Source organism: Erythrolamprus reginae, chromosome 4, assembly GCF_031021105.1.
Source record: "Erythrolamprus reginae isolate rEryReg1 chromosome 4, rEryReg1.hap1, whole genome shotgun sequence".
Classification (NCBI taxonomy): Eukaryota; Metazoa; Chordata; class Lepidosauria; order Squamata; family Dipsadidae; genus Erythrolamprus; species Erythrolamprus reginae.
Window position 1 is genome coordinate 65,876,322 of NC_091953.1, and position 24,274 is coordinate 65,900,595.

The 24,274-nt window shown below is 38.4% G+C and overlaps 1 protein-coding gene across 3 annotated transcripts in view; it reads left to right on the plus strand.

The window, feature by feature from the left end:
- Positions 1-24,274, plus strand: part of AGPAT3 (1-acylglycerol-3-phosphate O-acyltransferase 3) — a 92,493-nt gene that overhangs the window by 58,134 nt on the left and 10,085 nt on the right. For all 3 annotated transcript variants that reach the window (XM_070750517.1, XM_070750516.1, XM_070750518.1), the window contains 6 exons: positions 11,290-11,516; positions 14,003-14,172; positions 14,556-14,717; positions 15,928-16,081; positions 20,520-20,622; positions 23,838-23,913. In XM_070750517.1, the coding sequence (XP_070606618.1) occupies positions 11,339-11,516; positions 14,003-14,172; positions 14,556-14,717; positions 15,928-16,081; positions 20,520-20,622; positions 23,838-23,913 (843 nt within the window). In that variant the 5' untranslated portion in view covers positions 11,290-11,338. The remainder of the gene's footprint in view (positions 1-11,289; positions 11,517-14,002; positions 14,173-14,555; positions 14,718-15,927; positions 16,082-20,519; positions 20,623-23,837; positions 23,914-24,274) is intronic.

Sequence of the window (24,274 nt, forward strand, 5' to 3'; positions counted from 1 at the left end):
CTGTGGTTGGGTGGGGCTGTGGTAATTAGTGAGGCTGCTATGAATAGCAGCCTGTGGGTTTGGCCATTGTGGAGGATTATCTGATTGTTGTGTTTCGTGACTGCTTTACTGACTTTGACCTTTTGTGTGCTGATTTCCCCCGCTTTGAAACTAAACCAGAGCAAAGTGTGTTTCACTTTGTGAAAGAAGGACTGTAAATTGCCTCACAGCTGCAAGCTAATTATCACAGAACTGATAAGGGACTTGTATAAATTACCAGTTTGTTTGGAGACGAGTGCTCTTTGCTATACCAAAAGAGGGCTTAGTTTAAGTGAATTTTCATTATAAAGAACATTGTTTTGAATTTTCAAACGTGTGTGTGTCTGAAATTTGTACCTGTGAATTTTTGCGAGGATTCTACCAGAGAGCCCGACAGAACAGAAGGAAATGAGGGAGAGGGGTTAGGATAGTAGTTTAATTGTCAATTAATAGTTTAATTACCAATTTTAATATTACTGATTTATTATTGGATGGCCAACATTCACTAAATGTGAACTTTTGAAAGAGTTCATTGCACCTACTGTTTCACAAAGATATTCATGAAAGATTTATCTGTTTTCGGAAAAAGATACTCTTTCGTATTACTAGATAAATTTAAATGGAGTTAAAGTTAAAATTTGGGATATTTGGTAATCTCAATTACATCATTGCTCCGATTCAGATCACAATTACTTTTGAATTGGTAAATTTTGGACCATTGCTTGTCTGTTTCTGAAATGGTAAAAGAATGCAATTTTTTGCTTACTAATCTAGAATTAAATCCAGTTAAACTCACAACTGTTTACTTCTGAGTAGCAATGCATAGAAACCTGATGCATCAAACATTTATTGCACTCTTCCTGGAATAAAACTTTACACAAAAGAATGCATAGCAAACCATTTAAGTATGTAATGTAGTAATGGTTCATGACCTACCGGTATGTCCCATTTTTAAAAACGCAGCTTTATATAATCACACAAGACAAAATGTCATTTTTTAAAAGTATAACTGGCACAATTAAGAGACTCTGAATAAATAAACAGCTTCTTTGTTCATTTGGATTACCAGTAGCCTTAATGCAGCTTTAAATTATCAAAGTTAGTGCAACATAATTCTAAAGACTATTCACTTAATAGATTTGCTTGGAGCTTAAATTGAGTACCGTATTCTTCCATGCTGTCTTACACCTTGTTTTGGGTAACATAACAAGTCTTCCAAAAGAATCCTGGGATTCCTGGCTAAGAGCTGTGGTGGCACAGTGGTTAGAGTGTAGTACTACAGGCTACTTCTTCTGATCAGTTACCAGCAGGTTGGCAGATCGAATCTCACCTGACTCAGCCTTCTATCCTTCCAAGGTTGATAAAATGAGGACCCAGATTGTTGGGGGCAATAGGCTGACTCTGTAAACTGCATATAAACTGTATATAAATCTAAGTGCTATTGCTATTCCTATTTAGTGAATCCTATTATTTTGTTTCCTTTCTAAACTTTCAGATTACACATCTGAAAATTTTTAGACATCTGTAGGTAGGTTGCTTGTATGCTTGCACTGCAAATTTTCCCCAGAGCCCTTTTAAAATACATTTAAATCATCTGTCTGGAAGATTCTTGCAGTGGCAAGCATATGAGTTGGCATAAAAGGAAAGACAAGGGCTATGTATAGGTGACCTAATGAACATAAAAGGCATTCTGACTGTTTTCTCTTAACAAAAGTTTTTCTTTCTATGACAATAGAAAAACATTAAGAGTGTTTTACATTTTTTATTAGTTTATCAAAATATAAAATACAAATAAATGTATTTTCCTCTTTGAATAGCAAGGAGGAACAACAAAGCACAAGCAAACGCTACTCTGATAATCTAGCTAGCTTTCATTGTATTACCAAATATGTAACCAAATTACCAAAGCAGTGGAATTCCAATGTTAAGCCTTTTCTTATGTTTTTTGGGTCGGAATAAAAAGAAAATTATTGTATCAACAGTAATGCCCCATCCTTGAAAACATATTATAGTAAAGTAGAATTCTGCAAGCTGGAAATACTTGGGCACTTAAAGAAAAGGAACCTCTTCAATTTCCCATGCTAAAATTATGAATACCAGTTGGGGTGGGTTCCATTTACATCCTCTCACATGCACAGAGAGCCAAAAAACAGTTAAAAAAAAAAGATGGCATTGTCCATGGCCTAGCAAAGCCTTCATGCGTACGATTACACAATTGGCGGGCCCCTACCGGAACAGAGCACCCAGACAGACTGGTAGGAATCCACTGTTGATAACAGTCCGTATATTTGTTGATTGTTATGCTTTAAAGTATCTCTGAACAATATCGTTCCCCATGTTTTTCTTTACATTTAATTGGGGAATATTCAGAGTTTTGATCTCTAGAGACAACTTGAGTGTATCCTAATGTACTTTAGCTGATTTCATGAATCTTATTAAGTTTTATTAGTAGTAAGAACTTCTTTCAGTGCTAAGACGGCTAACATGACAGGAAGGTCTAAAAATAAGCACTGAACATTTGGAGCATTGTAAATATGCAGAGTCTATTTCTAATTATAGAAATTAATTTAGTTATAGACCAAGGTCTCAATTTGCCTTAGACTGTGGTGTTCTTTAAAACTACTCCATAGAATGCAGACAATAAATTAGTTGGATTTAAACTTAATGATTAATATAGGTAGTTCTTAACTTATCACTCTAATTGAGCCCAAATTCTATTGTTAAGTGAGACAATTATTAAGTATGTTTTACCCCATTTTACAATCTTTTTTGCCAGTTGTTAAGTTAGTAACATGGTTGTAAAGGGAATCTGGCTTCCCCATTGGCTTTGTTTGTCAGAAAGTTGCAAGAGGTAAGTCACATAATTCCAGGACGCAGCAAACATGAATCAGTTGCAAGCGTCTGAATTTTGATCATGTGAGCGTGGAAATACTGTAACAATCATTAAGTGTGAATGGTAATTTTTCGGCGCAGTAGTAATTTTGACCAAATACTAAAGGAAAGGTTATAAGTCGAGGACTTTCTGTATGACTATTTGCCAGTCGTGTTTGGTTATTTCCTTTGAATGTCATTAGAAATTGCAATTTGGTAATTGCCAACTTCTCATAAGGCTTTAATTCCTCTCCCTAGGATCTCAAAGAGGAAATATGTTATGAATTGTTACTACCCTCTTCATTCATTCATTCATTCGTCATATTTCTGAACTGCCCATTACCCTCTAGCTGGTTACCATCTCTGGTGAAGCGCGCTCAGCAGCGCCTACATTTTCTGTATTGCATGAGAAAAGTTCATCTTCCTTCCCTGGTGCTTACCACTTTCTATAGATGGATGATGGAGAGCATCCTGTCATATTACCTTACTGTCTGGTTTGGAAGCGTTAGTGCTTTGGACAGAAAGGCAGTGCAGAAAGTGATGAGGATAGCAGAAAAGATCATTGGTAATTCAGTTCCTTCTGTCCAGGATGTAGCACATAAGCAATGCTTGAGCAGAGTCTACAGGATTGTCTAGGACACAGCCAGTGAAGGGCTACAAAAAGTTTTACTACTACACTGTAGGTGTGGCTTATGCAGGACACCCTGCATTTGCTTTCAACATCTTTCAGTGCAAATTGGGTGCTCTGGGGTGGAGCTCCATTTTTGCTACCCCACTACATTCCCCCCCCCCCCGCAATCTGGGCAGCAGCCCCCCGTGGACACAGCACATCTTCATCACCAGTTTTCCTTCTTACCTTCTGGGAGGAGGCTTTTCGTTATCTGATGCAGAACATCTAGATTGAGTCACAGTTTTGTTCCATACAGCATCAACCTTGAGATTTCTCAAGTTACCTCTTTCCGCTACGTATTCTAAATGGACAGTGATTATTACACAGTATATATGTGTATATATGTATGGTGCAAGTACATATGTATGTATATAGCATGTGTATATGTGTGTTATGAATGTGATTGGGTAAGATATACACTTTCCCTTGAGAGCAGGCAACAGAATTTCATTTTTAATATGGGCTGGTGTGCTCAAAGTAAAAACTGATAATAAAGTTATCAAAGGACTGGGTGTTGCATTTAATAACATTAATAACCTACGTAAAGAGGGGGGAAACATTGTGTAAATAAATAGTTTGAATAAATAAGGATGGGTTTATGATGGTCAGAAAAGCAATTTATCAGTATTTCTTTTTAAATTTTAACATTGGTGGGGAAGACCTCTCTGGGAAGAGTTAAAAAATATAAATGCAAGTCCAAAACACAAAGAAGCTTGGTTGAGCACAGAAGAATGTGTTCTGTCCCAGTGACGAGTCCCCCCTGGAAATAGGGCCCCCACACACTGATTTTACAAGATTTAAGATTTTACTTCCAACATTTTATGAGCAGTGAGGTTTGGATTTAAAAGTTCAGAAAATCAGGAAATAGGTCTGTTTGGTGCCAGCTGCTAATTAGTGTTCCCACAATGGCCCAGAGTCCAAACCAAAATCAAAACAGATCATTTCTTTGGTCACACAGATCCCAACACTGAATTGGCAGGAAGCACGAATGTAATTAGTCCAACTTACCAGTTTTTAATTCATCGTTTAAACAATAACATCCAAGAGAGAAATCTAAGAGAGAAATCTGAGAAAGTTGACTTCCACACTGAATCATGACGTGACTAAGCCTTAAAAAGTCTAAGGGCGTGGCCAATTGTTTTACAGATCTATTCACGCAGAGACCTCCTCTTGCTTAACCATTCCTGCCTTCTAGCAGCTCTGCATGCTCTAGCATCAAGAAGAGGCTCCTCCTCTTCTCCTCAGTCACTCATGTGCACCTTGGTAGGTGCAAAAGACCCTGGTTGGCTATCAGCCTCTGACACCACATCCTCAGCAACCTCCTCGTTATTGGACTCGGGTACCAGATGCACGGGCCTATGATACCGTGCCACAAACTCTCCCGATCCTCGGGATCCATGACTAGCTGCATGGGACGTAGAGAGGCCACAGCAGAATGACTGCTAACTGAAAGAATAAATATGGAATGTATGTCTAAGAAACATACTATGTCAAGAGATTTCCATGTTTAAAAACAATTAATTTAAATCAGTGTACAAAGTAATGGGACAACTGGGGAGTAAAGTGTACAAATATTTACAAAAATATTAAGCCAGATATAAAAACTGCCAACAGCAATGCTCCAAAGAGACACAATAACTTTCTTCTGTCTACTATTGTTTATTTTCCCATAAATATAATAAAAAATGTGTGAGATTTCTGGAAGAAATGTGTTCACATTTATGCAAAGAAGCAAATTGTGTTCACATTTATATAAAGAAGCAAATCTATATTTATTTATACATCTATCTATTAGTAAGAGTAATAAGATAATAAAAAGAAATCGATCTGTAACATAACCAGACTTGATCAATACTGTCATTCAATGAAGAACACAAGTGGAAGTGTCACCACAATCTATAAATGCTCGATGAATGAACTTAGGTTTTATGTGATTTCCTGAGTGGCATCAAGGAGATAGGAAGGCAGATTTCAGTTGGAATGATGTTCCAAAGAATACGTTCAAAACAGGACTATATTAACTGTGTTTCATTAGAGAATTTCATTGACAGGGACAGGTCTAATTGGAGGAGGCAGACTTTAAATACCTAGATGCCAAGTCATATGTGGTTTTAAACCAACATTTTTGAAGTATCTGTTGGAAGCCAGTGCATGGCTGATAGCATAACATGTGGAGTGAACACATGAGCCACTCCATTCTGGACCAGGCACAGCTTCTTAGCAGTCTTTAAATGCCAATATGTCTTGCAGGAATTCAAGTGGATAGTGATGATATGACAAGCTCCATGCATTTAAAAATAGAATTGAAATTGCCACCCTAGCCAGTGTTGAGTAAAGGTCCCTCTGGCTAAGTCTTCTATTGCAACTCTATAGTAAGGAGCTGTGCAAGAAAATGCAAAAAGCCTCACGAAACATTTCAGGAGTGTTTTTATAGAACAATAAAATCTATTAAGAGCAATCATGAAAGTAGCTGTCTCGATCATAAAAATATGTTCACTATCAAAATGTTTATATTTCATTACAGTGTTAAAACTGCTATAAAACATGCTTTATTTGAATATTTAGAAGAGAAAAGAATAAAACTTTTATTGTCACTATTTAAATTGTGTAATAGAATGGAATAGTACACTAATCAGCGAACATTAAATTAAAAATTGAATTGAATTCACCTCTCAAAAGATAACCGTTATGCATATAATCACACACACACAAGTAAACACCACAGTCTAGTTCAGTGGCTACAAATTTTTTAACAACCGATTCTCTAATGACTGGCTGGGGGGGGTCATGTGACTGGCCATGGTCAACTCAACATCACTTGTGTGGGTGATAGCTGTATGACAGGCAGGGCTGGGGAGGGAATCCAGAGGTCCCTGGTGGGTAGGGGCAGGAGCGGAGAAAGATATTTGTGTTTGTGTGTGAGGGGAAGGAAGAGAGGCTGCATCAAGCTAGACTGGGAAAGCTGAATGTAAGAGGAAGAGAAGTTGGGTACGCTGGTTTTTGGCAGTTTTCCGGCTGTTTTCCGGATGTTTTTCCGGCTGATTTTGGCCTGGGAAAAATGGCCTGTTTTAGGATATTTTTCAGGCCATTTGGGGGGGCATTTTTTTGCCCCCAAATGGCCCAAAACCAGCAAGAGGTGGGACCAGCTGATGGTCAGATTTTCTGGTTCTCCGACCCTCACATAATCTGAACAACCAGTTTCGGCAGCCGCCCGCCTCTGGTCTAGTTCGAATGTATACATATACATGGTGAAAAACTCACCAATCATTCAAAAATAGCTAAAAATACTCTGTGCCAATAAAAACTCTTGGTCATACCTTAACTTTATAAAACTACCTTGTTCAAACACATCAAAACCTTCCAATCCATGAGTCCTATATCTCTTAGCTCCCTCTAAAAACTTTTCACCATCAAGAGCCAGTGCAGCCACAGCCGAACAAGGCACCACCATCTTGTGGGATTTACTAATATAATTTTATCCAAAGTCTTAAATGTCAAAGATATTACTTGATAGAATGTGTGTTTCTTGCAGCTAATAATATCAGATTATAATTTGTGAAATTTGTTACAGATTTGCCCTTCTTTTTAATATCCATTTAAATGCCAGCTGACTACTTGATTTATGTACCGTTCTTCTTTGTAGATAAAATATTCCTCATGGTCAGTTTCCCAACATTAGAAATGTCCAGGGCTGTAAAAGGCACACTAAATGAACAGTGTGTAATAGAATGGAATTGGTATACAGATCTTTAAATATATATAGATGAACTAAAAGAAGTTCCCACTTTCCATATTAATTTTAAAAATAACGCTCTATAGCATTTAGCCATGTTAGGAAAAATAAAGGATAAGACACTAACAAAACAGAACTGTTACTTATTAGACAAGAGACCAAAGAAGCAGGATATAGGGGAGAAAATGAACTTTCTTAAATCTTACAAGCATATCTACCAAATTATAATATTTGTGAAGTTGAAGCATTTGCAAGATAAAGATAAATCATAATTTTATGCCCATAGCATAAAAGTGGCTTAATGGAAAAGTTATTCAAGAGTACCTTTAATGCAGATCTCCATGAAAGATTTCCTCTAATTCAGGGGTCCTCAAACTTGGCAACTTGGCACAGCTATGCTGTGGGAGTTGAAGTCCACAAGTCTTAAAGTTCTTTGTTTCTATATCTGCTTGCAGGGGAAAAGATAAACCTGCACTTTAAAAATGATAGAGGAAAAGTCATAATTTCTCCTTTTTAGTAGTATCACAATGGGAAAAGAAAAACGGGCAGATATTGAGAAGTCTTGACACAGCAGATTCAAAGATCTATTTGCTCTAGACTGATCTATAGAACAAATGAAAATGTTTGTGAGGTGTGTTGTTAATACATTTATTTTCCTTTCAATGATACCAATAAAAAAGAAAATCTTAGAAAACAGTAAAATAAAAAGTGAACAGAACAGGAATGAGGGATGGCAAAAATTGACTTTTCATTTCACCTCCCAGAGAAAGGAAGATGTCAAAAAATTTTCTCCAACAATTTTTCTGTAGCTACTCTACAGCTACCGTATTCCTTAATTTAGAACCGCAATTGGGACTAAAACCTGGGACCTGGTGGTTGTTAAGGGAATCACATGGTTGTTCAGCAAATCCAGTTTCTCAAATTAGCTTTGCATGTCCAAAGCTGGCTTGGTTTAATTATCATGCTTTTCTCAAATGTTTTTCAATTCATCTGAATTCTTTTTGAAATATGATGAATTGGGGTTTGACTCATGCAGAGTAAAGTAGAATATTTATTTTTTCTGATTTGAAATGATACTTCAGTTTATGCAAACCATTATTCTTTTTTCAGAAATAACATTAGCAACCAAATGTTTTCTTCTTGGTCCTGTGCATTTATTCCCATTTTCTAGGGTATTATTCTAGTTTGATGTTATTGGCAATTTTGCTACTAAAATTTTCCAATACAAAAATTACTCCATCAAAAAGTATTAATTTAATTTGGAAAGACCTATTGTTGGTATGAGCCCATTTGTGTAATTGTTAAGGCATCAGACTAGAAACCTGAAACTGTAAACTGTAGTCTTGCCTTAGGCACAAAACTATCTGAGTGATCTTGGGCCGGTCACTCTCTTTTACTCCTTAAAAATGGGCAAGGTCAAACTGCTTCTAAACGTTTTGCCAAAAAAATTGCAGGAACATGTCCAGGCTGTACCCAGAAGTCAGCACTGATTTAAAAGCAGATACAGTAGTACCTCTAGATACGAGTTTAATTCGTTCCAGAAGAGAGCTTGTATGTCGAACAATTCGTATCTGGAACAAATGGCTTTAGACTTTGTTTTTCCCCTCCGAGATAACCAGAAGCAAGGATTCTTGCGCCACCTAGTGGAGGCTCGGCTCGTATCCCGAATTTGAGCTCGGGTCTGGAACAGAAATTTCTCTCCCCTCATGGCTCGTAACTTGGAATACTCGCATGTGGAGCAGCTCGTATCTAGAGGTACTACTGTACACACAAGTACATACAAATGTTAATATATTTCTTACCTCATTGTTTTCAAAGTGGTGGAAGATCAATTGCTTTGTGATCTGCTCTGAAATCACCCCAAGTATTGATGTCACATCAATACATGTATAGGAGGGGTCCCCAAACTTGGTAACTTTCAGACTTGTGGACTTCAGCTCCCAGAATTCTCTAGCTGGCTGGAGAATTCTGGGAGTTGAAGTCCACAAGTCTGAAAGTTGCCAAGTTTGAAGACCTCTGGTCTATACCATGGGTGTCAAACTCATGGCTCCACGTTGCCGTTGCTGTCAGATGACATTTTGTGATGTTTTTTTTCCCTCGTTGCGGAGTTGGGGTGGGCATGGCCTGCGCATGATGTATTTGGCCCGTGTTCCGCCAGTTTGGCATCCCTGGTCTATACAGATGGAAATTAAGAACTTATAATTGCCCAGATGTGGCAGATTTTAGTTTTTAGCAGCCTTAATAGCTAATGTAATCACAATGTATTATGAGAGCAGCAGTTCATATAATAAAGTCAACCCCTTTGCAAAACACAGAAGATAGATGATAATAGATAGAGGGGGGGGCACCGCCTAAGATTTAAATCCTAGGCCTTTTTTCTCCCACTCTCCCCCGAAAGTGATTCCCTCCCCCAGACTTAAGAATCAAAAGACATCTGTTCCAAGTTTATTCTGTCTGAACTATACACTGTTGATTCCTGCCTCATGAGCTCTAATACTTAAAAGTGCTCAAAAAATTGAATCTTAATGTATGGTTACAAGAGTTTAAGCTTTTAGGTTTCTATCATAATTTGATTTGAGCAGTGTTGACATTAATGGAAATACTTTTAAGCTAGCAGATTCTGTCCTATGAAAAAATCTGTGGCACAGCAGAGATGTTATATTAACATTTGAAATGTCAAATCTTATTTCTGGAGTAACAAAACATGTTAGGAGCTCTGCTCACTGGATTAACTCCCTGATACAAATAAAATGGTTACTTCTTTCTTTTGGCTTCTGCAACACAAGAAAAGTATACTTTCCAGAGGGATGGTCATATTTTTGCAACAAAACCAGCAGGGAATTTTGTGGGAGTAATGCAGAACTATAATATGTATACTTTTTTGGGTGGGGCAGACTCCAGTCCATTTAAAAATAGGTAAACTCTTACAGGATTTAATTTTTCTTGAGTCAAAAACTGGATGACCTTGGTTCATAATGTTATTCCAAACATAGGTTAGATTCAGTTCTAAACAACTAAGATATGAAGCCTTCCTGTTGGTTGGGGGCATTTTTCTTTGGGTATCAGTCAGTTTTGACAAAAAGGTTACTTGGGAATAAGTGTGCCAAGGCATCACCTATTAATCCTATACTTATTTTTTCCTTAGTCCTCATTCCAAGCAGTTGCTATTTGTACTTGAGTCAAAAGAAGACTACACTCATATGAAATATGCTGACTATACAATTCTGCTAACCTGTTCTTTCTGTGTTATCTTTGTCATCTGGTTTCTCTCCTCTACCAAGTACGACAAAACCTAATATTTTACATGCTATGAGACGACCCTTGAATGGTGTTGGAATAGAATACAAACCAGAGATAACTTAGGACTGCTCCACTTAGAGCTGGAGATAAGATGGAGGTTGTGGTAGAAAGTACATGTTGCCAGAATCTTTCTATGTATGTTTGGGACATCTCTATCTGGAGCTAAGGAAGAAAAGCTAATACTGTACTGTAGTCCATCCCTTTTTAAGGAACTTTTGCAGGGCAAAAGCTAAAATGTCCTTGAAATTAGGCCAGTCCTGTATATTTTTAATATGAGCCAATGTGAAACATTTAAAATTTCAGAGATCTTTTAAGATCAAGATCTGTGTATAAAAACAAGGCATTTTTATTTTCCTGTTCATACCTAAGCAACTTTTTAAAACTATTGTGTCTTCGGAGACTAGCCTTTTGGAAAACCATTTTGTATATTACAAGTGGGTTGTCATTGAATAGCAAGAGTTCCCATTACTATTGCTTGGGAATGAATCTGTTACATAGAGTGCTAACCAATTCCTGACCCACAGCCAGAGAGAGAACCTGAATGAAATTGGCCTGGTGACAAAAATGTCTTTTATGGTTCCCAAGCTGCTACATGAAGTAGAAAAGCTCTCTGTGTCTTTTTTCCTCCTCTCCCCAATTACTCCCTAGATTACAAACATTTTATTTGCTAAGCAGTGTTTCTCTTTCCTTTCTGTAGGATTGTTATTCTGAGTGAAGGACCTTGCAAACGCTACTAAGGGACTAACATGGGCAAACTTGCATTTCTGAAGACCCAATTTATAGTTCACCTCCTGATTGGATTTGTCTTTGTCGTGAGTGGCTTCATCATTAACTTCATCCAACTATGCACTCTAATCCTCTGGCCTATAAATAAGCAGTTCTATCGACGAGTAAACTGTCGCCTTTCCTATTCATTGTGGAGTCGTGAGTATATTATAGTTTCTTTGCATTAGCATGGAATGTGACATATTCAGATTGTTGCTTTCTTCTCACACTGAAGAACAGAGGTGGAGAACTATGGACCCCATTATGACTTGTGGACATCAACTCTCAGAATTCCTGAACCTGCATGGCTTGCTCAGGAATTCTGGGAATTGAAGCCCACAAGTCATATAAAAGGGCCATAGTTCTCCATCCCTGCTTTACAATATCCTTTTTTGGAGCAAAATAAAGGATTGTGCTTTAGAAACGTATTTGCACGCACAAGTATTAGACCTGTAGGATGATCTCAAGAAGTGGTATCTGAATTATTTGTGCATGGACACAAAATACTTTTTTTTTTATTTTCCAAGTCTTTGTAGTTGTAGGTATGGAAGCTGTGGGATGAATAGGAAATAGCAGGTGGAGAAGGAACTCACAATTCCCACCATTTTAATACCTAAAGCACCCCTTGTGGAGTTGCTAGCATCTTCCCTTGCTTACCCTTATTCAATCCCCACCTCACCCCAACATATAATAGTTTATCTGTCCTGATAGCATAGATCTTTTATGTTGCCATTCAGGAGATTTTTCAAGTGAGTATCAGAAAATCCTTCTCTTATACTGCTTTTAATCCCATCCACTATCATCCTTCATAATCACTGGAGAGGAAAATATTTTTATTTCTAAAATTATTTTAAAATGAAAATCCATTTATCTTACTAGCTTTCCCCTCTTTGCATGTATCAGTTCCCTCAACCTTTTGGATTATATGTTTATTTTTAATATTTATTCTAGTAATTGTTTTCTTCCAGACTTTGTTGCAAAAAGTAATAAATAGAGCAGATTTTTAAATAAGTTGTATAAACTTTGGGATCACTGTCTTCAGCCATAAAGCATGAAAAATGTTGTGTATGTTACTGTATCAACCTTTTTGAGGACTTCTATGCCTATGCCTTTCACTTCTTTATTTGAAAACTGTTGAGAAAACAAAACTTTTTTGCAGCATGCCAAAAACAAACCTTCTGTTGAATTGGAATTTATTTAACTAAGTTGTCCAAGAAACAATTTAATTGTCCCTCAACCTTGACCTTCCCCTAGTGCCTATCTCAGGTCTTTATACAGTATAGTTGTACTGCAATGCTAGCTTAAAAGATTTTGATTACCCTGACCTTATTCTGAAAAATTTAGAACAAACTACACTTTGTATAAACAGAAGTAAAATTTAAGCAAGTAAAGCTGAAACAATTATGGTAAATCTTAAATTCTCTAACCCTCTTGTTTACTTTTTAAATAGCAAATCTACTGTGTATCTGAATTGCTAATTAAAGTGATTATTTGTTGCAGATGTTTATTAAGATAGACAACTAATTAATAGTGACCTCATTATTTGCTATCAAGTATTAGTTAAGATACATGTTTCTCCTTTAGGTCCAAACTTCTAAATAAATAGAAAAAAAGCACCAAGGAAATGCCCTACAGGATATCTCAGTGAAGTAGGAACCAGTGGCCTGATCCATTTCAACTCAAATTTTAAAAGAAGGCAATCATAATAACTTTTAGGAAATATCAGTTAAAGCAATTTTAAAGCCCTGTTTCATGGCTTTTGAGATCCATAGCACTGAGAACAAAAAGCTTTGCCTAGACACTAAATAATTCTGTTTTAGAACAAAAAGCTTTGCCTAGGAACTAAATAATTCTGTTTTAGGCTTGCCAATCATCAGATTGAACAAAGCTAAATGTATTAATATTTAAACGAAGTATTAAAATGAAGAAGCTTAAAGGTTGAACTTATTAACAGTGTACCTTAATTGTACTCTCTTACTCTTGGGCTAGCTGGTAAATTCTTGTAGAACATTAACTGCCATTTATTCAATTTTCAACCAACAGTGTTTAGTACTGGAAAAATACTGTAATAATTATGATTGAGTAGACTAAAACACACACACACACACACACAATTTTCTCTAGTCCTAGGGAAGTCAGCATTTCAGCTTTGCTTCTCATTTTTGTCGCAAGTTATATTGTGTTAATAAGAAATGTCAAGCGAGTGAAATGTTGCTGCAGAATGGAAAGAAGGAAGAATAGAATAAAGATATAGTCCTATGCAAAAACCAGAATGGATTTAACTGTGTTTAATAGCTGGCAAGTTGGAAACATTATGCCTCTGGTGTTGTAAGAGTTTTTGAAAAACAGTATTATTCTTATTAATAAAAATGATGCTCCTGTTTAGGACTAAAGTGCATTGCAGACCTTGGTCAATTTTATTCAATTAAAATTTCCAAGCATTACTGAAATTTAGAAAACTTACTGTTTTACAATTTGTGCTTGCGTCTGCACGATGATAAATCAGCATTATATGTTGCTTTCTTCTATCCTCTGTAAGTAATGCAATTGTAGAATTAACATCTATTAACTAAGCAAAGATCAAGTTGGAATATAGGCTTTATCATACCTAATATCCTTGATTTTTTCCCCCTCCCATGATCTAGAGTTAGTAATGTTGCTGGAATGGTGGTCTGGAACAGAATGCACTTTATTCACAGATCAGGCCACAATTGATAAGTTTGGAAAAGAACACGTCATCATCATTCTTAACCACAACTTTGAAATAGATTTTCTGTGTGGCTGGACCATGACAGAGCGGTTTGGTGTGTTAGGGGTGAGTGGTCTTAACGTTATTTTCTTTGGAATTGGGGAATTTGACATTTTGTGTTTTTCCTTTTTATATCCAAGAGTAGGAAGCTGTTAGACTAGATGTATTTATTTTGTGCTAACTTATTGATTAAATTAAAATAAATTGAATCTAAGAGATACAATGCAGTTTAGTTGGGGAGGCACAATTTCCAAGTCACACTTTGTTCTGAATTTGTTGGGTGCTCATGGGACAGTTATTTGTTCAACCTGACCTACACCACAGGCTTTTGGCCAGGAAATAGATAATTTTAGATAAATGATTTAGGCTATTTCAGAACACGTTTGAAAGCGGTTGAATTTGCCAATGATATATTTCAGATGAATAAATAATGTTTGTGTGTATTTTAGAGTTCAAAAGTTCTTGCAAAGAAAGAACTATTGTTTGTGCCCATAATTGGATGGACATGGTACTTCTTAGAGATCGTTTTTTGCAAAAGAAAATGGGAAGAAGATAGAGACACTGTTATGGAAGGGCTGAAACGTCTAGCTGATTATCCCGAGTATATGTGGGTAAGTGACACACATCAATTCGTTTAATAGGATAGAGAGAAATATTGATTTGTATAGATATATGTACTGTGTTTTCATAAGGTGTAATATTGGTCATATACAGTACACAATCTGTTTTTCCCATCATACATAGATGTATAATATTATTAAATTAAATTCATAGCTTTTACAGGAGACATCATTACATTCAGTCTTTAGTCATTTACAGACGGATGTAACGTACAGTATATGCAGATCAATTATAACTGAAGAATGCTATCACTTACTGGTACAAATAAATGCACTTACAGAGTTCAAAAAGAGCACTCTAAAAAGAGCAATAGGGCCATCTTTGACCAAACCATCTCCATGGCTTTCAGAAGTTCAAGCTTGTATTGTCCTTTCTTTTAATACAGATAATTTTTTGTGCTATTTGGGGACCCTGTCTAAATGGGGACACTATTCACAAAAAGGCTTCTGGCTTCAAGGCAACCCAAGAAGACCCCTGCTTCAGAGCATCTAACTCAACAACAGGAGCTGGGGCATTTATTTCCTATATGGGCTGGAAAAATAAGGCAACCATGGCACAAAACGTTGCTATCATGCAGTTCTCATTTGAATTGTTGCAACACAGACCAGTGATGGTGGCATTTATTTAGGAATAATATAGTGATTTTGAAGAATTAAATATTATTGCAGGGTTTATTGGCTTTGAAAAAAATACTGCAGTGGGCAGGTTTGTGTTCTGATTCCAAAATGTACGTTTGGGATAAACTGCTGCTACATTGCTGCTGTTCCTTTCCAACTCAGTTAATCTGTTAAAGGTGGATTTCTACAAATAAGGGGAGCTCTGGAGATGAGATAAGAATGTTGAGAACCTTCATCATCCACAACAGTGTTCCCCAACCATAGCAATTTTAAGATATGTGGACTTTAATCACCAGTATGCTGGCTGGGAAGTTTTGGAAGATATCCACACATCTTGGAAGTTGCCAAAATTGAGAAACTTTAATCTGTAGCAATATTTGCATCAGAATGGGTTTTTTTAATAGGAGAAGCTTTCAGGGCAAAAGGCTATGAATGTTCTCTAATCTTTATTCTAAGGCAAAGGACTTTTGACCCAGATTTAAACCCATGTTTATTTTATGTTTCATGCCCTAAAACTTTCTGTAAAACCATTTAGCAGTACTTTAATGCAAGATTTCTCTCCTCCCTGCCTTTTCTGCTACAGTTTCTATTATATTGTGAAGGAACTCGGTTTACAGAAACTAAGCATCGTATCAGTATGGAAGTGGCTGAATCCAAAGGACTGCCTAAACTCAAATATCACTTGTTGCCCAGAACCAAAGGTTTTACGACTGCTGTCCAATGTCTCAGGGGAACAGGTACCAATTTGGCCTCTCTTACACAGTTTGTGAATATGCATATTATGTTTTTTAGCATAATTGTTGTGATAGTCATTAAAATTTTCAACATGCAATATCTGTATTAATATAGTGTTTAGTATTTAAATAGTGAATAATATAAATAAATGTCAATACTTTGATTCATTTCCTTTTTTAAAAGAAATTAATAATGCTACTTAACACTTTATGTTTCTAAGCTTATTTTTTAAAGCTGGCTGATGTTCAAACATTGCCTAATTTGCACTCACAGCACGTATATGAGATGTAAGCTCATGTTATACCACATAGGAAAAGGTGTTAAATAGGAAGTATTGGCTGGCTAAATACTACGGATGAATTAAATGTTTAACTTCATTCTTCCAGCCAGCAGCATTAAGGGAGCACTGTGGATAATGAAGTTAAATGGGTTTAGAATTCACTCGATTTATTTTCTCTGATAGAGAACCAATTATATTATTTTATTATTTATTAGTCTTTCACATTAAAAAGTAAAGCCAGGTTGACATCAGTAAGTCCAAATGCAACGTTTGAATACACATTTCAACATATTGTATTAAAATATTTTTCTTCCTAACACCCACCCCAAGTGCTTTCTGATTTGGTTTTATTTGAGGCCAAAGCAAAACATGAGAAACTCTCTATGGTTTCCTTTCTTGCTAAGGCATAAGCTATTAAACATTCATAAGGACATTGATTTTAAATGACATTTGATGTGTCTCCCAAAAGATTTTATTTTTAAATAGGCTTCACATCCCTTTCAGACCTGTACATATTCAAATTAAATTACCATCCCCAAACTTAGGGGGGCCTTTAATCAGTGGAGTGCTGCTAAATGTTTAAGAACTGGTTCTTTTGCCCCATAGCAGCCATTGAAACCACCAGATACAACTTACTATTAGTTTGATTTATGCTACTATCACATTTCATTAAATTTCCTGCTCACTTAGATCATTTTTATTTACTTTTTTTTATTTATTCGATTTTTTTTCAATGCCGCCCTTCTCCTTAGACTCAGGGTGGCTTACATGTTAGCAATAGCAGTTTTTAACAGAGCCAGCATATTGCCCCCACAATACGGGTCCTCATTTTACCCACCTTGGAAGGATGGAAGGCTGAGTCAATCTTGAGCCAGTGATGAGATTTGAACTGCTGACCTACAGATCAGCAGTCAGCTTTAGTGGCCTGCAGTACTGCACTCTACCCACTGCACCACCTCGGCTTTTGGACTAACGTGATTTTGCCAAATTCTATCAAATATTTTGTAATATGTGCTCCAGTTTGCTTACCTAATTAATCACAGTTAATTTTACTTATGTAGTAGATTTTATGAACTAAACAATAGATGCAGAGGTGGGGGAGACTTACCCCAGCATTCCCTGCTGACTTTCCTATTGATTTTCTGAGGAAGCCAACAAGGAAGGTTGCAGATGGCAATAATGAGGTCATGGAGCACTGCAACAGGTTGTAAGTGTGAACTAGTTGCCAAATGCCCATAATCATGTCACTGTGAGATTATAGGGACATCATCATGGACTTATTTATGGCGAGCTGGAACTATGAGGGCCAACAATGATAACCAACGTTCTTCAGTGCTGTTGTAATTTTGGTCACTAAACAAATGGTCATAAGTCAAGGATTACTCTATAGTCTGCATCCAAATCAAAGTCTGAAATTGTCTTGAGACCATGGCTTTCAGTTATCTTTTTGTAGACAGACATGGGTTTGATATTATCCGAACCTATTGAAAGAACAGGAACAAATAAGTAAGTTATTACATTGTAGTTACGCTGGAATCTATAACCATAACACTAATCTTTTGTTGAAATGATTGCACCATCAAGATTTTGCATAATCTGTCTGACATAATCTGTTCACAATACATTTAGAGAATGGTGGGCTTCCAGATTCAGGTATACCCACAGATATGCAGTGGGTATACTCTACTTAAGAACTTAATTCATTCCATGACCAGGTTCTTAAGTAGAAAAGTTCTTACGTAGAAGCAATTTTTCCCATAGGAATCAATGTAAAAGCAAATAATGCATGCAAACCCATTAGGAAAGAAATAAAAGCTCGGAATTTGGGTGGGAGGAGGAGGAGGAAGAAGAGGAAGAGAACAGTCGCTGCCAAAGGAAGGTTAGGTGAGGGGGAATAAAAAAACTCCAAAACTTTAAGGCTAAAAAAAAAAAGGAGGGACTGAGGAGGCGAGAAGGAGCATGCGCCTCCAATATACCCGGCTCGTGGCTGCCTCCCAAACACTGTGCCAGAGAGAGAAACCCAGGCAGGCGAGAGGGGAGAAAACTCCCACTCCTTTGACCGAAAGGCTGCTGCTACTGCTACCTCTTCCTTCCCATGCTGAAGGGCTCCCCTCTCCTCTCGCTCGTTCCTTCATTGTGGTGGCTCCTTGGTTTGACTGAAGACGAATTTGTTTGTTTATTTTTTATTTATTTATTCATTCATTCATTCATTTATTTATTTATTGGATTTGTATGCCGCCCCTCTCCGTAGACTCGGGGTGGCTAACAACAGTAATAAAAACAGCATATAAAAATCCAATATTAAAACAGTTAAAACCCTTATTTTAAAGCCAAACATACATACAGACATACCATGCATAAAATTGTAAATGCCTAGGGGGGAAAAAGTATCTCAGTTCCCCCATGCCTGGCTGCAGAGGTGGGTTTTAAGAAGCTTATGAAAGGCAAGGAGGGTGGGGGCAATTCTAATCTCTGGGAGGGAGTTGGTTCGAGAGGGCCGGGGCTGCCACAGAGAAGGCTCTTCCCCTGGGTCCTGCCAAGCGACATTGTTTAGTTGACGGGACCTGGAGAAGACCCACTCTGTGGGACCTAACTGGTCGCTGGGATTCGTGCAGCAGAAGGCGGTCCCTGAGATAATCTGGTCCGGTGCCATGAAGGGTTGATCTAGCCGGGGCAAATCGCCCCCTTTTGCCTTTCCATGCCCAGACGCTTCGGGAGGCAACCTCATGCCGGGTGTATAGGAGGCAGCATGAGGGAGTCACCACAGCAAAGTGGTTTATTCCCTCTCTAAGCACACAGAAATGAAAATGCTTCGTTCGCTCTGGGCTGCCAAAGCCTCTTTAAGCGCCACCGAAAGGCTCTTCTGGCAGCCCAGAAAAGCCCAAGATGGCCGGGATAAAAGGGGTAATGGCAGGAAACTGGCCGGGCCTTCGTGCCACTCTCAAATTTCCTGGGAAATTTTTCCGGGCTCGGGTTCTAAAGTAGAAAATGTAAGTAGAGGCAAAAAATATTGAACACCTGGTTCTTATCTAGAAAAGTTCTTAAGTAGAGGCGTTCTTAAGTAGTGGTACCACTGTAATTCTAGAGCTACCACAGCTGGATTGCAAAAATCTGCATGATCACTAAAACTCTTTGCTGCCTCCAGCAGCCATTATTCTGAAATATAGATATACTGATAATAGTCCTAATATATATGTTTGTGTGCCTTTCAATATACTGTATTTTTCGGAGTATAAGACGCATCAGAGTATAAGACATACCTTAGTTTTTGCGAAGGAAAATACGGAAAGGAATCTGCTTACCAGGTATTAATCTGGCTAGCCTCCTTAGTCTGGTGAGCTTCAGCACATTATTTTATCCTCTGGTTAAGGGCTTAAAAATTATTCTGATAGAGTAACAATGAAAGAGCTTGCAAGCCAGTAAAAGCTGGGAACATCATTATCAGCAAGTAGAACAATGGAAAAACCCTGCAAAGACTTAGGGCTTGGAAAACATTCTTCTTTGCAGAGAGAAACAATGAAGGAGCTTATAAGCCAGTAAGAGCTGTGAACATTGTTAGCACCTGGTTAGGACTGGAAAGAAACATCTGGAGCAAGTAAAGCAATGGGAAAAAAGCAAAAAAAGACAGAGCTTGGAAAACATTCTTGGCAGAGAGTTACAATGAAAGAGCTTGCAAGCTGGTAAAAGCTGGGAACATTGTTAGCACCTGGTTAGGGCTAGAAAGAAACATTTGAAGCAAATAGAGAATGAAAAAAAATCAAAGACAGGGTTTGGAAAACATTCTTCACAGAGAGTAGCAATGAAAGAGCTTGCAAGCTGGTAAAAGCTGGGAACATCGTTAGATCCTGGTTAGGGCTGGAAAGAAATTTACTCAGAGCAAGTTAGAGTAATGAAAAAAACCCTGCAAAGACTTAGGGCTTGGAAAACATTCTTCGCAGAGAAGAATAAAAGAGCCTGCAAGGTAAGAGTTGGGAAGATCTTTAGCAGCTAGTTAGGGGGGAAGCTACATTTAGAGTATAAGATCACCCTAATTATCAGCCTCTTTTAGTGAGGAAAAGGGTGTGTCTTATTCACCGAAAAATACGGTAATTAATAACTCTTGAACTCCACCAATATTCCATTTGAATATTGAAACAATAATGTTATCTTTCTTGTGTTAGTTTCAGCAGTGTATGATGTAACATTAAACTTCAGAGGAAACAAAAACCCATCCTTATTAGGAATTCTTTATGGAAAGAAATATGAAGCAGATATGTGTGTCAGGTGAGTTTTTAAGCCTGGTTTGCAACTTGAGAGCTGTCATTGCATTATTGCAATAAAACGCCATCCCACACCTCTATACTTTTCCCATCTTTAGCTTTTCAGAGCTAGTTTGGAAGAGACTTGTTTTAATATGAATATTAGTGGATAGAAGCAAATATATGGATCTAAGATCATCAATTTCTTTAAAATTCGGTAAATTACCCTCTGTTGTTTCACTTGACTTCAGGTTTAGTATGAAAACTCATTATGGTCCCTAGTTATACAACTTTCAAAACTTCAAAAATATGTCATATAAAATCAACATCTTGGAAAAATGGAAGAGGTCTCCTCCGGTGCTGTTCCTAATCTGTAGAATGCACTCCTTTGCAACCATACTCAGCCTCCATTCTTTCTTTCTATTTTTAAGACAGCAGTAAGGAGCTTAATTAAGTCTTTGAATTCATTTGAATGAGATGAAAATCTAGCAGAGGTTGCCTGTGCTGCCGTAGATTGGGGGACTGTAAATCAATGCAATACGTTTTACATAAAATATATTTCACATTTCTGCAATCAGGCAAATGCTTTTTTTCCATATTCAGGATTGGCTTCAGATAAGGAAATTGTTCCTTATATGATCTTTGCTATCGGCTCCCTCTAGTGGCAAATTTATTGCAGGATGTGACCATACAGTACACTGACAGATAATTTAGAGAGCTCTATACAGAGACTGTCCACCAAGGGAAAACTAATAGTGTAGCCATATATCGTACTGGAGGTTACAGATGTATGCCACTTTTGTAGCCATTTAGGTTCAATGTGGATATTCTAAAAGCAAAATATTCAATGGATGGCCATGCTCAGACTTGTACAACCTTTCAGCAACCTTCTACATAACTATGAATAAATAGTGCAAGCCTATATATGTTTACCCAGTAGTAAGTTCCATTGTGTTCAGAGGGTTTTATTCCCAGGTAGGTATTCATAGGGTTGCAGCCTAAGTAAATTTTTGTAAGGTTAATTTGATACATAAAATCTTACAGAGGCTGTGCAGAAAATTTAGCAAAATGGTAACTCATAGTGGCTCTTCATAGGGCCACTCTGCCAAGAGCAATGATTGGAAGTTCATCTAAACAGGTTTGGGGTGGTGGTATCCCAGTTACTTCATTGTTCGAGTTCTTTGTTATGCCTGTTCTTATTTGCTGCTTCTCTTCTGCAAGAATTCATGGTAAAGTCAAGATTTCAAGGGTGCTTAGAGCTCAGTCTTGTAGCCATGGCGTTTCATCTTTTAATGTTAGATTATCATTAAAATCAAAGGAGATAAAAACATTACTTCTATCAATTCAGTAAATATAATTCATTGATTTTAATTTTTGAAATTGAAAGCTTTGAAGTTAAGCTATTGTTTCAGATTTTACAGTGATTGCTCAAGAGTGTAATAATGGCATTTTGCCCATCTTCAAAAACATTTTTAAAAAAAAATTGAAGATACTCTAAGAGAGAAAAAAGGTAATACAGTGGAATCCCGACTTACGAAATTAATTGGTTCCGGAAGGAGGCTCGCACGTCGAAAAGCTCGTATGTCGAAACATTGTTTCCCATAGGAAACAATGTAAAAGCGATTAATGCGTGCAAGCCCGAGGGCTGAGGGGAAAAGACGTCGGCTGAAGCGGGGAAGTTCACCAGGAGTCAGCAAAGAAGCCGCGCGTGTGTTTTAAAAGATCGGAGCCGGCATGGGGAGGCTTTCAATCAGCCCCCGAGCCCCCAACCCGGGCTCGGGGGCTGATTGAAAGCCTCCCCATGCCGACTCCGATCTTTTAAAACACACGCGCGGCTTCTTCGCTGACTCCTAAAGCGGGGAAGTTCGCCAGGAGTCAGCAAAGAAGCCGCGCGTGTGTTTTAAAACATCGGAGCCGGCATGGGGAGGCTTTCAATCAGCCCCCGAGCCCCCAACCCGGACTCGGGGGTTGATTGAAAGCCTCCCCATGCCGGCTCCAATGTTTTAAAACACACGCGCGGCTTTTCCGCTGACTCCTAAAGCGGGGAAGTTCGCCAGGAGTCAGCAAAGAAGCCGCGCGTGTGTTTTAAAACATCGGAGCCGGCATGGGGAGGCTTTCAATCAGCCCCCGAGCCCCCAACCCGGACTCGGGGGTTGATTGAAAGCCTCCCCATGCCGGCTCCGATGTTTTAAAACACACGCGCGGCTTCTTCGCTGACTCCTAAAGCGGGGAAGTTCGCCAGGAGTCAGCGAAGAAGCCGCGCGTGTGTTTTAAAACATCGGAGCCGGCATGGGGAGGCTTTCAATCAGCCCCCGAGCCCCCAACCTGGACTCGGGGGTTGATTGAAAGCCTCCCCATGCCGGCTCCGATGTTTTAAAACACACGCACGGCTTTTCCGCTGACTGCTAAAGCGGGGAAGTTCGCCAGGAGTCAGCAAAGAAGCCGCGCGTGTGTTTTAAAACATCGGAGCCGGCATGGGGAGGCTTTCAATCAACCCCCGAGTCCGGGTTGGGGGCTCGGGGGCTGATTGAAAGCCTCCCCATGCCGGCTCCGATGTTTTAAAACACATGCGCGGCTTCTTTGCTGACTCCTGGCGAACTTCCCCGCTTTAGGAGTCAGCGGAAAAGCCGCGCGTGTGTTCTAAAAGATCGGAGCCAGCCTGGGGAAGCTTTCCATGCTGGCTCCGATCTTTCAAAACCGGCGCGTGGCTTCTTTGCTGCTCCTAAAGCGGGGACGGCCCCCCCACCCCCAAGCAGAAGCCAAGGACCCCCCCACCCCCAAGCAGAAGCCAAGCGAATGCTTACCAAGTGGGATACTACGAGCAGAGAGGAGCCGGGCGCTTCCTTGCCTTCCTTCCTTCGCCGAAAGAGTCAGGGAGGCGTGGCTCGTATCCCGGATGTGAGCTCGGGAGGCGAACGGAAATGACGCTCCCTCCCAAGCTCTTATCTCGAGTTGCTCGCAAGTAGAGCTGCTCGTATGTTGAGGTTCCACTGTATATACTTTTAAGTGCAGTCTAAGTGATGGCTACATTGAATAACTGCAACATTTTCATATGTCACTTGTTCTACCTACCGGTATTTACAATGTAAGGGTACATTCATAAAATGCATTTTTATAGGATATAGAGGTCTGGTAAGGAGAGAACAATGTTAACATCTTTTAATCCTGAATATATTTTCATGTTATAATTATTGTTACTCTAATAAAAAATCTTTATTAAACCTTTTTTCTATAACGTAGGAGGTTTCCTTTAGAAGATATCCCTTTGGATGAAAAAGAAGCAGCAAAGTGGCTTCATACACTTTATCAGGAAAAGGTAAATGACAATAGCAATATCACTTAGACTTATAAACTGCTTCACAGTGCTTCACGGTCCTCTCTGAGTGGTTTACAGAGTCAGCATGTTGCCCCCAACAACCTGGACCCTCTTTTTACCAACCTCGGAAGGAAAAAAAGCTGTCTTGAGCCTCTGAGAATTGAACTGCCAAACTGCTGACAGCCAGAAGTAGCCTGCAGTACTGTATTCTGATCACTGTGCCACAATGGCTTATAGGTTGCTTGCATTAATGAGTTTTTTGCATTTAAAAACTTGCAGAGCTACTGTATGTGCTAATAGAGCAATTATTTTAGAATAAACAATATTTATAACTCCAAGCATTTTTTCTCTTGCAGTGAGA